This window comes from Mustela lutreola, chromosome 10 (assembly GCF_030435805.1).
Source record: "Mustela lutreola isolate mMusLut2 chromosome 10, mMusLut2.pri, whole genome shotgun sequence".
NCBI lineage: Eukaryota > Metazoa > Chordata > Mammalia > Carnivora > Mustelidae > Mustela > Mustela lutreola.
Window position 1 is genome coordinate 97,172,105 of NC_081299.1, and position 16,620 is coordinate 97,188,724.

The following is a 16,620-nucleotide window of genomic DNA, read 5'->3' on the forward strand; positions in this document are numbered from 1 at the left end:
TAATTTAAGAGAAAGCAGTAGTAATGTAAATATAAATATATTATGAAGCTATAGAATACCACATGTATTTGATCAACCTAAAATTTTATACGGTTTGCACCAGAGAAGAATAATATGCCAGTAATTTTTTTGGAAGTTTCATTATGAAGCATTTTTATATTTTTATGCAACTATAATTCTCATCTTTAAAATAATTTGTACAGAGGCAGAATGTGAATGTAGTGAAGTTATAGAATATAAGGTAAATAACAATTACAATATTAAGGGCCGGACTCTACAGTCAAGGAACATATACTTAAACATGAATTAGGGGTGGGAGACTTGAATCTGTTTCCTCATTTGGTCCCAAGTTCCACATCCTTCCCATAGACTGAGCCTCTTGCTTTTACCAAGTGGAATTACAGTATTTAAAAGACGTAGATTTTGTGTGCATTGTATTCTTTTTACCATACATGCTACATAATTGATTATATTATACACGTGCATAAACATTAGTGACAAGGACTATGCAAAGCAGACAAAATCAGGTATACTTTTCTCTATGTACAGTTTAAGGGGTTGTTCAAGGAGAACTTAGACTTTTGACCTTCGTTCTGATTTTAGCACCAAATCCCCAAGTAAGATGTGGAGTTATTAGAAGTGCCTAGAGTATCTTTAGAAACAAAGTATGAGACATTGAACCTGACAGTACTTCATACTGTAAATGGGGATAAGTTAGTAAATTATAGAGAGGGGATAGAATTTACAAAAGAAATGCATTTATAGTTGAACATTGTTAAAATGCACGAAAGACCTAGATAAGAGACCTGAAATCCTAAAACTCCTAAAGGAAGACACAGGGACAAAATTTCATGGCATTGAATTTGGCAAGGACTTCTTGGATATGACACACAAACTAGAGGCAACAAAAACAAAAATAGACAAATGGGACTTGATCAAACTTAAAAACTGTGCGGCAAAGGGAAGCAGTCAGTGAGTGGGGAAACAACCGGCAGAATAGGAGCAAATATTTGCAAACCTGTAGCTGATAAGGGGTTTGTAACCACAATATAGCTGACTAGTATTTGCTGCTGTAGCTGGAGTATTTGATCTGCGTTACTACTGCTGTTAAATCATGCCTCTGTAAGAAAATCGGTCTGTAGCCTTTAGCTATCATGTTTTGGGTCTAGCCCTGATGGACATTTCTTTACCTTGGGAAATATTGGGTAAAATCCTAGTAGATTGCCTACATCTGCTAATTTAGCAATAAAAATTTTGGAGCATTGGAACCAAAGTTAAGCTTTTCTCAAGTAGCAATTTTGAATTTGGTTCAGCAAGATACATACATAATTTTTTTTTTTTTTCTAACAGTCTACATGCTGCTAAGCCTCTCTGGAGCTCTGATCCTTTTCATGTTGCTAAAATCGATTTAACTGGCTTGAGTGTGGAGAAATTATCTCTTTGACAGAATGGATAACACATACTTTCTAGAAACAATCCCAGTTTCTCCTATTTGGATTATCCATTATTCAGCATACAAAAGTGTTTCTACCACAATCTACCAGCTAGTATCATACCCGGCAATGTGTAAGAAAGGGGTTGCATGGCCCAGAGTAGCTCAGGAGTTAGAAAAGTCAGAGAAGGTACGATTAATTCCCTGAAGCCATTGGCTTAATTTCCTAAGAGTAATTAATATAAAGATTAAGGAGTTTATCTCATGGTAAAAACACCGATGAATGATAGTTTGTTCACACTGTTATTCTCACACTACTATGATAATAACTTTAATTTACATATCATTTCTTCAGTGTATTTTCCTTCATGGTGTTTTTCTTTCTTTAATATCTTCGTGTTTCAGATGTTCGTACCGTACCGCTGTCTGCTCAGCAGTGTGATGGCTTTGTTTTAGCCTTGGTATCTGCTGCCTGGTGCAGTGCTCCTTGAAAGCACGTGCAGCCTGCTTCATAAGAAGGAGTGTGTGTGAGGGGCAGGGCGGGGGGTCTTTTGGAGCTGCTGCCTTTTTTCTGTCCAGCATGTGATTCATAGTTTGTAGAGTAGACTTTAACTGTACCCATGACTTTTACTTCCATGTTGCCGAAAGAGATACTTGAAGACTTTTTATTTTATGCTTTTTAAAGAACCCTTTAGAAGGCAGGGGAATCAGTCCGTCTTGCACTGTATCGCCAGCCGTCAGCACAGTTCCAGGCGGCACAGGTACTCAAGAAATAGAAGGTTTTTTGAAGGGAGGGAGGAAGGAATTCAGCCAGCAACCAAACAAGGTCTTCAAGGTAGCTTTTTCAACCGGATAATGCACAGTATGGGGCTATATGCCCACCCTTTGAAATATTTTTGACTGCTTAAATCAGTGTCTGTTATTCTGTTGTTGGCATTTTACCTCTTCTTTAGAGTCTTCTCCCTCAGATTAGTGTCTCTAGCATTGCATTCCCTCTCTGGCAGTTTTGAAGGAGCAGATTGAGAACAATAGAGTTATTGAATCAGAGGTGTACAAACAGCCTGTAGGAGAGAAATGTGCAAACATCATATACCTTTCAGTCACTCTTAATCTTTGCTTTTGAAATACTTTCCTCCCTCTTTATTTGACTGTTTCTAACTGAAATCTTTATTCTGCAGCCACAATACCAAGACAACCACCTGGTTGGATCCTCGTCTTTGTAAGAAAGCCAAAGCCCCTGAAGACTGTGAAGACGGAGGTAGAGCTTCAGAAATCTTTTATACTGTACTTACTCACTTAATCCCTTCTTATTCTTCTTGCTTAGACAGTGAGTTTTCATAAAACCTAAACAAACCATAATGTGCCTAAGCCCATAAGCAGCAGGTGGATATCATACTCACCTGACTCTGATAATTATGTCATTGCATCTAATTTTTTTTAAAGATTTTATTTTTTTATTTATTTGACATAGAGAGAGAGATCACAAGTAGGCAGAGAGGCAGGGGGTGGGGAGGGAAGCAGGCTCCCTGCTGAGCAGAGAGGCCCGTGCAGGGCTGGATCCCAGGACCCTGAGATCATGACTGAGCCAAAGGCAGAGAGGCTCCGCCCACTGAGCCACTCAGGCGCCCCCATTGCATCTAATTTTATGAAAGACTTTATTTCTCTCTGAGAATTCTTGTTAAGAGTCTTAATAAAAGTAAATTGCCCTTTTGCACATTTGTTTTAAAGACAAAGTTTTCAGTTTCTAAATCAATATTTTAATAAATTAGATACATTCTTACCCACAGGGTAGCCTCATCATGGCTATTGAATCTTCAAAAATATATTTAATTTAGTATCACTAGGATAGGTGTGTTAGTATTTATGGCTAAGCTTTCATTTAGAGCATCAGTAGAAATTCAGTGAAAGCCTCCAATATACCCCACCCTCCTATCCCTACCTACACACAGTTTTTACTGTTTAGTAGAAAAATTTCTCTAAGGATTCTTAGGTAGTAATGCTTGTCTGTCTTATGTATTATACCATTTTTAATTATACCATTTTTAATAGTATAATCTTACACATAAATACAGACTTTACCCCAACCAAAGTTGTTTGCTACATCTTCTTGAATATAGAGTGAAGGTGAATAAAATTTGAATTCATTTTGTATCACTGATCAGAAATTATTTACCTTGGTTAAAAAATGAATGCCTGAGAATGAGTTTCAGATAGGCCTCCTATAGACTGAACTCCAATCTATTAAAAAAAATTAAACAATTTATACATTGTGTTCTACCTGATTGCAATATTAAGATTTTTTCTAGGAATAGCCAGTTGGAAAATGGAATTATTTTAAAATTGTTTGCCATGATATTTTAAAAAATGAGATACCTTGGCGGAAATCTACTGAAAGATGCAAAAGACACACTGAAAACTACAAAATATCCCTGAAAGAAATTAATGAAGATTTGAAATAATTGAGGAGATACACTGTGTTCACAAATTGAATGACACAGTACTGTTAATGATGTTCATTTTCCTCAAACTGTTATCTAGATTCAGTGCAATCCCAATCTAAATCCTCTGAGTCTGTCTTGCAGAAATTGACAAGCCAATTCTAAAATATATATATAGCTCCAATTTGCCAGATAACTGTCCTTAAAAGGACAGAGGTAAAGGACAGAGGCAGCCAGATTTGAAGAGTTACTATAAAGCTCAATAACCAAGACAGTGTGGCATTGACATAAGGGTAGACAAGTAGATCACTGGAACAGAACAGAGAATCCAGAAATAGATGCACACCTATGTGGTCACTTAATCTATAGCCCAGGTGCCAAACCAATTCAGTGAGAAGAGGAGGATCTTTAACAAATGGTGCTGGCAGAACGTTGTGGATATTCATAAGGAAAAATGAACTTCAACTATACCTCACTCCATACACAGAAATTAATTTCAGATGGCTCAAAGACCTAACCATAAAAGCGAGAACCCTAAATCTTTTAGAGGAAAATTTAGGAGAATAACTTCCTAATTGCAGGATTAGCAAAGATGTCTTCGGCCACAAAAAGTATGAACCATGAAAGAAAAACTTGATAAATTGGACTTAATAAAAATTTAAAATTTTTATTCATCAAAAGACACCATTAAGAAAATGGATGGACAAAGTTGTAGGCTCTGCGATATGTATCTGACAAACGAATTATATCCTGAATCTGTAAAGAATGGTTATAACTCATTAATAAGACAAACAACCAAATTTTTAAATGGGCAAAATTTTTAAATAGACATTTCACTAAGGAAGATCTACCCGTGCCCAAAAACCACTAGTATAGATACTTCACATCATTAGTCATTGAGGAAATGCAAATTAAAACCACAGAGAGATGCCACTTTGTATCCACTAGAGTAACTATAATCAGAAAAGACAGATAATAACAAATGTTGGTGAGGACAGGAAGATATGGTACCCCTGGTGCAGTGCTGGGCAGAATATAAGATGGTACAGCTGCTTTGAAAAGCAGTTTGACAGTTTCTTAAGGGTTAAATACAAATTTACCGCATCACCTAACAATTCCAGTCTTAGTCATCTACTCAGGAGGAATGAAAACATCTCCACACAAAGACTTGCCTGTAAATATTCATAGTATCACTATTCATAACAGCCCCAAAGTGGAAACAGTTCACATGGCCACCAAATAATAAATGGATAAAATCATCCCGTGGAATAGTATTCAGCAATAAAAAGGAATGAAATAGTTTACATATAACAAAATAAGCAAATCTCAGTGTGTTGTGCCAAATGACAGACACTAGACCCAAAAGAACAACTACTAGAGGATTCCATCTATGTGAAGTGTCTGGAATAGGCAGATCTATAGAGACAGAAAGAGCAGTAGTGGTTGCCCAGTGGTGAGGATGGGAACAGAGATTAAATGGCGTGAGGGAGCTTACTGGGGTGATAGAAATGTTCCAAAACTGGATTGTGGTGATGGTTGCACAACTCGGTAAATTATAAAAACTCCTTGAATTGAACACGTTTTTTTAAAACAGATTAATTTTATAATATGCAAAATATACCTCAATAAGGTGGTTTTTCAAAATGGCCAAAGAACTTGGACACTTCACCAAAGAAAACAGCAGAATAGACAGGAAGGACCTGAAAAGGTTCTCATCATCATTAGCCATCACTACAGTGAGAGGCCATTCACGCTCCCTGGAAAGGCTAGATTCAAGGATCATAGGGAAATCATAGAGCATCTGGGAACTTTTACTCGTAGGTGGGGAGGTAAAATCATGTGAACATTTTGAAGTACTTTGGACAGTGCCCATGAGGCATTGTCTCAAGAAAAATGAAAGCCCACGTTCCCTAAAAGATTCTACCTGATCACGGCAGCCATATCCATCACTCAAACCTGGAGACATTCCAAATACCCATCAGCGGAAGAATGGATAAACAATTTTTGGTATATTCATACAATGAAATACTACTCAGTAAGAAGAAAAAACTGTTGATAACAGATAACAGATGTTGATAACCATCTCAGAAACTTGCTGAATAGAAGAAGCCAGACAGAAAAGAATGGATATTCACTTACGCATTAAAGTCTGAGAACAGGCAGACTCCATCTATGCCGATAGAAGTTGGAAAATGAGGCAGGGAATGGGGAGGTTGGTGAATTGAAATAATTCTCTGGAATGATGACTATGTCCTCCACCTTGTTTAGAATGGTGGTTAGGAAGGCACATGCAATTGTCAAAACTCATTTTTTTTTTAAACTGAGCGAGCTCATAAGATCTCTGTATTTTGCTGGATGTTTATAACATACCACCTTTTCTATACGGCTTTCATCAGAAAGTTCCATATGGTGAAATCGGCCACTATAAGGGTCAACTTGAATAGATAATACCAGAGAATTTGATTTTCTGAAGTGGGTGAGTGTGGTGTTCGTCTTCTCAGGTACATCTCTGTTGCCGCTCTTCATGCCCTTTCCTGCGCTCTGATTGTTCCGTTCGCCTCTCTTGCCTTTTCCTGTTTCCGTGGTAGGATGTGTTTATTGTCCGAGCTCTAACTATTAATCTACTCTAGCTGGCCTCCTTTTTGAATCTCTAGTATGGTCCTCTTTTGAATTCTATTTTTGCATTTCCTACTACATTTGAGACTTTTAAATTTTTTAATTTATCTTTGTTTTAATTTTAAAACATAATTTGTATCAACTTTATCTCCGTAACCAAAAACATGTAGAGACTTTAAAAAAAAAAAAAGTGCCCTAGTAGCACTTCTAATACACATATTTAAAACTAAGTGACATCTTTGTCCCAGAGTCACCCCATCTCTCTTTCTGTCATGCTCACAGTCCCCTGGGCCAGATGATCAGAGGCACATCTGCTTCTTCCTCTCCTCTTGCTCTATTCCCTATACAGTTAGAACTTATTTTTCATAATTTCATAATGATTCTACTGGGGCAAAAAACTAAGTTTCTCTCCTATTTTACAAACAGATTGACAACGCGCTCTTTCTCATTCTGTATGTCAGATGATCGTGCACAGTACCCTGAGTGTCTTGGGGGGAAAATGGACATAGCACTATTACGTTTGTCAAGGGCAGTCAGTAAGGTTTTACAGTTTACTTGTGCCCAGTTAAGAGGATATATAGACCTTGTTATTTAGTTTTTAATTCCCACACAACTGAAATGTGGCTTAAAAGGATTTCTGCAAAGATACTGCCTGTTGAAGATAATACAAATATGCAAGCCCAAACGAACAGTAAGTAAACAGCAGAGCTGGTACTTCCTATACCTCATGTTAGCTTTTTAAGAGCACATTGAGGTAAAACCATGATAATCATTCGTTTCATCTTTATCTCTTTTTTTGTTTGTTTGGTGTGTGCTTTATTATGTACATAGTAGTAGTGTGGGACACATATTTATGGATAACCATATACATCTTGAAGCACATGTTAAGTGTTTTGCTGATAAGGCTACATGATCAAAAACCTTTGGCCACATTGGCTGTGACTCTCTGGAATATAACTGTCTTACACTTCTCACCTTGTTCAAATACCTATAATGGCTCCCTACAGTCACAGTTTACAGTTGAATTATATTCTATATTTCTTTTTTGAAGTATTTTCTTTCTTTTCTCCCAAGTATTTTCATGTCACAAATAGGACACATTTTTGTCTTTGCCTCTGCCACGTACCCATCTTTTTAGCCAGGAACAAGCCTCACTCCCTGTGTCCACCTGACTCAGACCTACTTCTCTTCCTAAGCTCAGTTCTAGCTAGAGTCTAATTTCTTTGTCACCTCCTCTGTCGTTCTCTGCGGATCAGAATTAGATGTTCTCTTCTCTGTGCTCAACAGTAGCACAGGATATATTTCTACTGGAGCATGTGTCACATTACAGAGTAACTAGATGCATATACTCTGTAAGAGTGATTTTGTCTTCCTTATCTACCTCTCCCTTCAGTAGAGGCTTAAATGTTTGGAAGGAGGGGAGAAGGAAAAGGGGGAAGGGAAGAAGCCACTCTGTCCCCCAGATTATTTCAGCCTCCTTGAAAATATGTTTTAATCTCTATGAAGCTCTGGGCAGAGGCCATGAATAGTGAGTCTATCTTTGGGAGTCAATAGAGAAATAAGACCCAGGAAGCAGAGGGATGGGTTAGAATGGGAGCGGGTGAGCAGACATGGCTTTAGCTCTGCACCTACATAGGCTTACTGGTGTTTTACCCCCATAGAAAGCAGCCTTCAGCTGAGTGCTGAAGTCTGGCTCTCTGGCCTCTCTGATCAGCTAAGGCCCCCTCCCCTAAGGCAGGCCTGGCACATCAGACCAGACTGCACTGTATGCAGGCAACAGTGAGGGAACTCAAGAGCCAAGGCCTGAGCCAAGCTGAATTCATGTCTAAAAGTCTCCAGTCAGATCGGATAGACTTTCTTCCTTGGAGAAAAAAGGAAAGGGGCTCAGAGAAAGGGCACTGTGTCTCCCATTCTCTCCCCTCTGCGGAAATTTGAAAAGTTGGATGAATGTGTCCCCCTAATGCTCTTTACATTGAAGGTGACAATATGTCTTGGTTGGCCCAGAACTAACCCAGCTTATACCTTTTGTCCCAACATCATTAATAATAGTGTCTCCTTTTACTCTCAAAAGTGAGCAGTCATTATATGGTCATCCTCATTATATCTTTCTTAAGATAGAGCAACCACAGGTGCATTTAGTATTCTAAGAATGTTCAAAACTTTTTGATAGAAGGGCTACTTTCCATCCCCACAGCTGGGTAGACCTTCCTCAGGTCACCTGTACTTACTGTGGGAACCCCGCAGTTGCGACCCCTGAGCCTATTTGACGCTCAGCCAACGTTACCACTTCTACTGTGCACTTGGTCTCCTCCTTGAATGGTGGAAATGGCCCCATAATTCACTATTTCCCTCTACACTAAATCTGACTTACACTGGTGTTCCCCACAGTGCTTTCAGAGTAGATGCTCGATAAGGGATAATAATAATGAAGATATTTTAAATGTAAGTTTTTGTAGTTTAAGATGTTTATTGCTTGTATTCTGCTAAACATTGAAGATCTTCTAGAAAAACCTTAGTTTCTAAAACTTGCCCTTTTCCTTCCTAGTCTTCTGATATCGAGAACCCAACTGTATCTTGATGGTGTATCCATGGTTTAATTGATGTACATATCTATCTTCATTCAACTAAAATAGGTAGTGCTTTGGTTAAATAGTTATCCTAAAAATAAAATATCAGGAACCCATTTTATACCAGACCACCTCTTTTATGATGAAAGATTCCATTTTTACTAAAGGCTAAAAAATACTAAATGTTGATGGTATTATGGAGCTTAGGGAATGATAAAAAAGATTTATCAACTGACTACTGCACAATGAGAAAATAATTGCAATTCATATATTTAAATAAGAAAAATATTATCTGGGCAAGAGGAAACAAAGATAAATTCATGGGCTGTAGAACCAGCCAGCTGCTTAATACTGCCAGAAATGGTTTTGGGGAGAATGCTTTGGCTTCCAGCCCAGAAAGATATGGTGTTAGGTCTTTCTTATCTCAATAGTAGATAAATACGTTCTCTTGACCCTACCCCTCACAGTTCTCAACTGTCTTTTCCACAACCAAGCTTCGGAAAAAAAAAAAAAAGGTAGGTCATCTCTTCTTAAGGACTCCACCTCCTGCTTTCCTTCCCACTACTACAATATGCTGACTTCCGCCGCCTACCTTTTCAGTGAAAGTGCTTGTCTTAAGGTCACCAGTAGCCTCCTGATTCCCAGATTTGGTGGTCTCTTTTCAGCCCTTTGGTTCTGACAGCTTTGCAGAGTGTTTATTAGTGTTGATCATGCTCCCCTTCCCTGTCTTTGACACCCTTCCCCCTGACTATTCTTAACTTTCTCCATCTGCTCCTTAAATTGTGAATATTCCTGCGGTTCTATTCTCTACCTGTTCTGCTCACAATTTATCCAGGTAATTTTGTCCACTGCTGTGACTTTTTTTTTTTTTTTTTAAGATTTTATTTATTTGAGAGAGCGAGCACATGAGCAGGGGTGAGGGAGGGGCAGAGGGAGAGGGAGAAACAGACTCAGGGAGCCAGGTGCTGGGCCCAATCCCAGGACCTGGATATCATGGCCTGAGCTGAAGGCAGGTGCTTAACTGATTGAGCCACCCAGGCAACCCCTGTTTTGGCTTTTTTTTTTTTTTTTTTTAAGATTTTATTTATTTATTTGACAGAGAAATAGCACAAATAAGCAGAGCAGCAGGCAGAGGGAGAGAGAGAAGCAGGCTCTCCACCAAGCAGGGAGCCCGATGTGGGACTCGATCCCAGGATCCTGGAATCACGACCCGAGCCAAAGGCAGTTGCTTAACCAACTGAGCCATCCAGGCGCCCATGCTGTGGCTTTTAAACACAATGTCTCTCAAATCCTTATCTTCCCACATTTCTCTTTTGAGGACCAAGTTTCAGTCTCCATGAGATTATGAGATATCTCTGCCAGGATGTTCCAGAGGCCCCTCGAACATGTTACCTTTCCGACTGAGCTCAGTCTCCTGTATGCCCGCCCTGTCTGCCTTCAATAGTGACGTCACATCCCCCCAGCTCATTGAGTCCCAGCCAGTCCCAGCCTCAACTGTCTCCTCACTGGATCCTCTTTATTTTGTTCTCTCAGTTCTGACTCTTAAATGCTTGCCATCTCTTGAGTGTCCAGTGGTGCAAAGGACAGTACCAAGGACCTTTTACATTTTATCTGTCCCCTAAATGCCTCTAAATCCAAGTGAATACCACTTTCCTATTCCCACAGCTATTCTCATGGTAGGTATTCAATCAGTATTTGATAAGGTATCCGTTTCACACCAGAAGAGCCAATAACCTGGGAATCGTCTTGGCTTCCTCTTCTCTTTTCTTCCTTCAGTCTTCATGGGCATCACTGAGTCCTGTTACTCTGACTTCTGTGAACATTCTCCCGCGCCTTTCCGTCTACCACTGTCTTAGTACCAGCCTTTGAGACTCCTTGTCCAGACTATTGCCCATTTTCTTATTTGTCTGTCTTTATTCTCCATGCCATCTAGTCCATCCTCTGTTACTGCTGCCCATAATCCTTCTCAAATATAAATTTAATTTTGTCTTTGTCCAGCATGATCAGTTCCATTGTCACCTAGATAAAGATCACAGTCATTAACGTGGCACTCAAGAAATGTGATTTGGTGCTTGCCTATGAGATAAGCACCTTGCATACAACCTTCACTCCAGTCCTATCAAATTATTTGTAATTACTGAAAATCCCACCCATTCTTAACCCTTCAGCGCTCTTTGACCTGTCGGAATGGCCCCCTTCTCCCCATTTCCAAATCCTCCTCCAAGACTGCTCAAACATCACCCTCTTCTAGAAGGCTTTCTTGATAGCTTACCAGGCAATTGATGTCATTCCTCAGCACACACACACCCTCAAAAGCTGGTGTTTATCTTTATTATGTAATTTATCTTTTCTGCCTTTCTGCTTAGACTGTGAACTTTTTGAGGTCAAGAACTGTGTTGTGTTTCTAATTATTTTTGCCTAAGGAAGAAGAAAAGAGGAGGAAGAGAGGGAGAGGAAAAAAGGGAAGGAAGCCAGTGAATTAATTGACCCACTGGATAATGTATAAAACTGCTGAGTGTTTTAGTGTTACTTTTATTAACTTTATTTTGAATGGGTAAATAATAACCGCTTCTTTATCTGCATTAATCTGCCCTACAGAAAACTGGCTAAGGCTCTCAGTGGTGAGGAATTAAAGCCATAACTAAAAGTAACCCAGAGAATAAATTACCATTTTATTTACTGTCCTAAAAAAGGATGTGCTTTTTCTGTTAGTTGCTAATTAAAATGCTGAATCAACTTCTAGATTAATGCTGAAATATATTTATGTTGATCTTTTATCCTTTTTAAGTATTAATACATTCTTTTTAGTGAGTTTTTTAGATATCACATGGTTTCTACAGTTCTTGCAGCTCTCTAGACTTTTCTAAAAACAAAGCATAAATCTAGTTGTGGTGCCGTAATAGGGCCCAGCCTCACTCAGCACCACTCAGTTCCCGAGGTATTTCAAGAAACTCCCTATTAAAGAAAAAAATCTCTTTCATGGAGGATGCTTAATGGTAATGCTTTGGTAGTATTATTAAAGAACATATTTTACACATGCAATCCAACAAATACTTTTCTCCCCATAACAGTTACCTGGTCACAAATTATTATCCTTACTTAATTGGCAATTCTTTGCTTCACAGCTGTGGAGGATCAAAGTGAGCTGAAAAATGCCTCAGTTCTTCTCAGCTGTTTTATTCTGTTTTCACATAGCCATTTTCAACTATTCCCTTCTTTTCTACCTCAGACATTTCAGCCCGGTCCTTCAAAGGAAAACCACAAAAACTCACCAAGCTTCAAAACCACCAATCATACACACACACACACATACACACAGAGAGAGAGAGAGGCAGAGAAATATGATGGAAAAAAGGGGTGAAGGTGATTCAGAGCTTTCATCAAGGGGCTAGTCTTTTATTCTCTGCCTTTATTCTGAATGTGAAATAACTTTATTAGCACATAACAGTTCGTATATCTTGTCAGCTACATTACAGTGAAATTTTTACCTAGAAAGTCAGTGCATCAAAACTACGCTAAGTGGGAGAAAATTAATAAAGCTTTGAATATATTCTAAGCCTACTTGTTGTCTAGTATACATTGCGTGTGTGTGTGAGATCCTAGCAGGAAAACACTTTAAAAGAAATTGAAAATAAAAGTATGGATCATCATAGCGTGTAACTGTGGGTTTTTTTTAAAAAAAAAGAAAACAACTCCTTTTTGCTTGGCTCCTATGTATAAATTGTTAGCACTAAAACCACCTGCTAGGAACATTCCTGCCAAGTGAATCCATGTCTTACTAATAAAATGATTCTTCAGAAGCCTTAACTTGGAAAACAATGGGAAAGAAAAGAGGGTTCTTTCTTGACAGGGTCCGTTTCTTTTGTAGAGACCAGATTTTTTTTTTTCTTTTTTAAGCTATCAGATATTCACCTACTGTCAGTTTTTCTAGGTCTATTTCATTGGTCAGTTACCTGGAATGAATAATATATAACAATCCCATGTGGGCGCCTGGGTGGCTCAGTGGGTTAAGCCACTGCCTTCGGCTCAGGTCATAATCTCAGGGTCCTGGGATCGAGTCCCACATCGGGCTCTCTGCTCAGCAGGGGCCTGCTTCCCTTCCTCTCTCTCTGCCTGCCTCTCTGCCTACTTGTGATCTCTCTCTGTCAAGTAAATAAATAAAATTCTTAAAAAAAAAAAAAAAAATCCTATGTAAGATAGTTCTTTGTTACCAGACCCAAATATAGATTCTACAAAGGGACTGTGGTCATTATTTCACATTTTCCTTCCAAAGTTCAAGTTAATGCAAGGGAAAGTGGGTATTTTCTTAGATGTAAAGGAAATCTCAATTGCTCATCTGAAAGGAAAAAAATCCAAGGCTGGACTTTTTTTTAGGGGGAGAGTGGGGCAGAATAACAGACAAAATTGACAAGTCTTACGTATAATGGCAAAGAACGGAACAAGCAGCCGCTGCTTGTACTAAACCAGAGGGCCAGTGTGTCTTGCACTGACATTATCAAGCTGTTTAAATGAAGGATCTACACCAGCCGATTTTTTAAATAATTAACGTTTTATGGCTTCTGATTCAGGTAAGCAGGTTTGAGTTGAAGGTCATCTTTTGTTCTGGGCTCCTAATTACCTGCTGAGACACTCGCTAGCTCCTGAAGAAGCCAGTCAGACCCAAGCCCTGTTTGTTTTTTGAAAGCAAATCCTCGGCTTTTGGCCGGTCTCCCAAATATGAGTGGCATGAACTAAAAGACACTTAAATTCACTCATAGTGAATTCTTCTCTGTTGGTTTCAAATCTGGCTTTTTACTCCCTTTTTTTTCCCCCCAGAACTTCCTTATGGCTGGGAGAAGATAGAAGACCCACAGTACGGGACATACTACGTCGAGTAAGTTTGTTACCTCAGTTCAAACTCTCCCAAACGTCTTCCCTTCGCTGTACAGCTTTAGGGGATCACCCGAATACAACACTTTATGTCTCGGCAACCCAGCTTCTGAGGCGTTCCATGAGGGGAGTTAGAAGTAGGGACAGGAGCATTTACTTCAGTGGTTCTGGGCTCCCCAGAACTTGGCTTTGAAGTAAACAGAGCGAGAGGGACGTGGCCACGCTGATGAGTTAGCTGGGAGTGTTACCATTACGACCACGGCATCTGAAGAGGAAAGTAGCGTATAGAAGACTGTGAAATGGAGGCATGGACTAGATGAACTGTTACGGTCACTTCCAGCCCCACAGCTATTTGGTCGTGAAGGCGGCAAAAGCACTGTAAGGGCAGTGAGCCGTAATGATCCAAAGTTTTGGAGTACTGGATTAGAAATGCTCTGTCTTCCAGGGAGTTAATCAAGAAACACTTCAGGGGGAAGAGGTTGTTTCTTACACAGCTGCTATGGTTAAATTTAAACTTAAGTGTGTGTCGGAGCGGAGCACAGAACACCTGCCTATGTTAGAGAAGTCAGGGTGTTCTCAACGTCCTCAGATTCTTCTTTCCCTCTTTTCATGTATGCAATTGCGACATTGTGATGATGAGCGATTGCTTCCTTTCCAAATGCTATGAGTAAAATTTTGACCTCAGGCAGATAACTGCCTCAGAAATGTTGCTGCCACGTACCCAGAAACTAGGAGTCTGAACCTACTGCCGAGGTAGTGAAGGCCAAATATCATTACCTGAGAAAGTAACCAAATGGGGATCTTCTAGATCTAGGATTGCTTATTAATTTTTCATCACTTCTTGGTGTAAACAAATGTCATTTCCTAGTATTTATCCCTGTAGTATCTCTGATTCCTGTCCTGACCCTAGTCTTTTTACTTTAACAAAGTATAGTTGGCACACAATGTCACCTTTATTTCAAGGGTACATCTTGTCTTTATGAGAATGTGTAGATTGTTCTTGGAGTCCCTGAGACTAGATTTTTGGAATGATTTCTTAAAATCGAACGTGTACCCTAAGAACAGTTCAGTTTGGCTCTTCAGTATATAAATCCACAGGGTCAACACTTTGGTTCCTTTGGAAGGCTGTGCCTTCTTAGTTTCATGGTGTTGTTTAGTATCTTGTTGATATTGTCATGTGAAAAGTAGATAGCAGCTCTTTTACTGTGGTGGTTTTTTCTAAAGCATATTTAGTTAAAATAAAACAACTGTTTCTTAGTCAAAGGACTATTGGAAGGCCTACTGGAAAGGTTTTGTGGGTTCCCCCCCCCCAGCTGTTTAGCCTATTTAAATTTGGCTTCAATAAACTATTAATTACCATTGACACTGCTGCACATTTCTGCAATAATGATTCTCACTCTCTTATTGTCTGTGCCAAGTAAATTTGAATACATGGTCAAGAGGTGAAAGTCATTTGCCTCTTACAAAATCTTGGGCTAAACGATCTGATTCTCATTAAGCAAAGATACCATATTGAAGCAACTTTCGGGTGAATCCTGAAGTGACCCACTCCCAGTTGTCACAGAGCGTGTGTAAGATCGCCTGAATGAGAGGCAACAGCAGTGGCGACATGATTTTGTCTGATTGTTCCCAGAACAGGCTCATTTTGCAGGAGGGTAATTTATTAGATTAAGAAAGAGCAGGCTGTACTCAAGATGCACATTAGCAGGGAGTCAGCTGAGCTACGGAGTGTGGCTTGATTCCCAGATTAGTCAGGTTTTGAATCCCGACCATAGTAATCTGCAGTGAGTTTACTGATGGAGATAAAAAGCTGTTACTTGAATGGCTACTCTTTGGCGCTCTCACTTTGTCAAACCAGATGGCACAGTGATTGCTTTTGGCAGAGCCTTGTAGTAGTAACACCAACTGCAATGGCACTTTTTCTTTGCAAGTATTTATTTTCGGGGATGAGATTCTGAAATGGATTAATTTATTTTTGAAAAAAGAATTGTTCCAAAAATTTAATGGCAGGCCTTCTATAAGAATGCATACGTATTTAGAATGTGGTCTTCCTGTATTGCATTGAATGTCTTGACGCACTTGGGTTTCAAAGTCAAAATATACCTCTGCTCACATATCTCAAAATCATCATGATAGAATAAGGGTCTTGTTTGTGGAGATGAATTTTTGAAATCCACCTATGATACACAAAATATTAATGCAGATGACATTCCAAGTTATATGCCCTTGATTTAGTCATGCTTCTTTGCTACCCTTGTTTAAACAAGTTTTCTCTGTAATCTGTGAGGTACGCCTGTCTTACTTCCTTCCCATAGCTAGTTATATGGAAAACAAAATCTCTTACATCTAAACAATATTGTGAGTATAAGTAACTAAATGAAAAGGAGAGTGTTTTAACTTTTATGTTTTGTTTTGTTATTTGGGTAGCATTTTAATCCAAGTAGTTTAAGGTGACAGATGCAATTACTCCCTGCACTAAAATCTTACAGTCTTTTGTCAAAGAGTTTTCAGGGAAGGGATTACTCACTTGCATACTTCTACTCTCCTCTCCCACACAGTACAATAGAGTATAAATACAAATTACTACTTTTTATGTTTTAATGCCTAGGTGGCAAAATGAGTCATTCCAACTGATGACGTTAAAGAGAGCCAGGATTTATGCTAAACAGGTTTATTCTTTGCTGAGTGTCAGTTTCTG

The 16,620-nt window shown here is 39.0% G+C and overlaps 1 protein-coding gene across 4 annotated transcripts in view; it reads left to right on the forward strand.

Moving 5' to 3' along the window:
* Positions 1–16,620, forward strand: part of MAGI3 (membrane associated guanylate kinase, WW and PDZ domain containing 3) — a 229,693-nt gene that overhangs the window by 166,080 nt on the left and 46,993 nt on the right. For all 4 annotated transcript variants that reach the window (XM_059135306.1, XM_059135303.1, XM_059135304.1 and 1 more), the window contains exons 6-7: positions 2,611–2,690; positions 13,869–13,926. In XM_059135306.1, the coding sequence (XP_058991289.1) occupies positions 2,611–2,690; positions 13,869–13,926 (138 nt within the window). The remainder of the gene's footprint in view (positions 1–2,610; positions 2,691–13,868; positions 13,927–16,620) is intronic.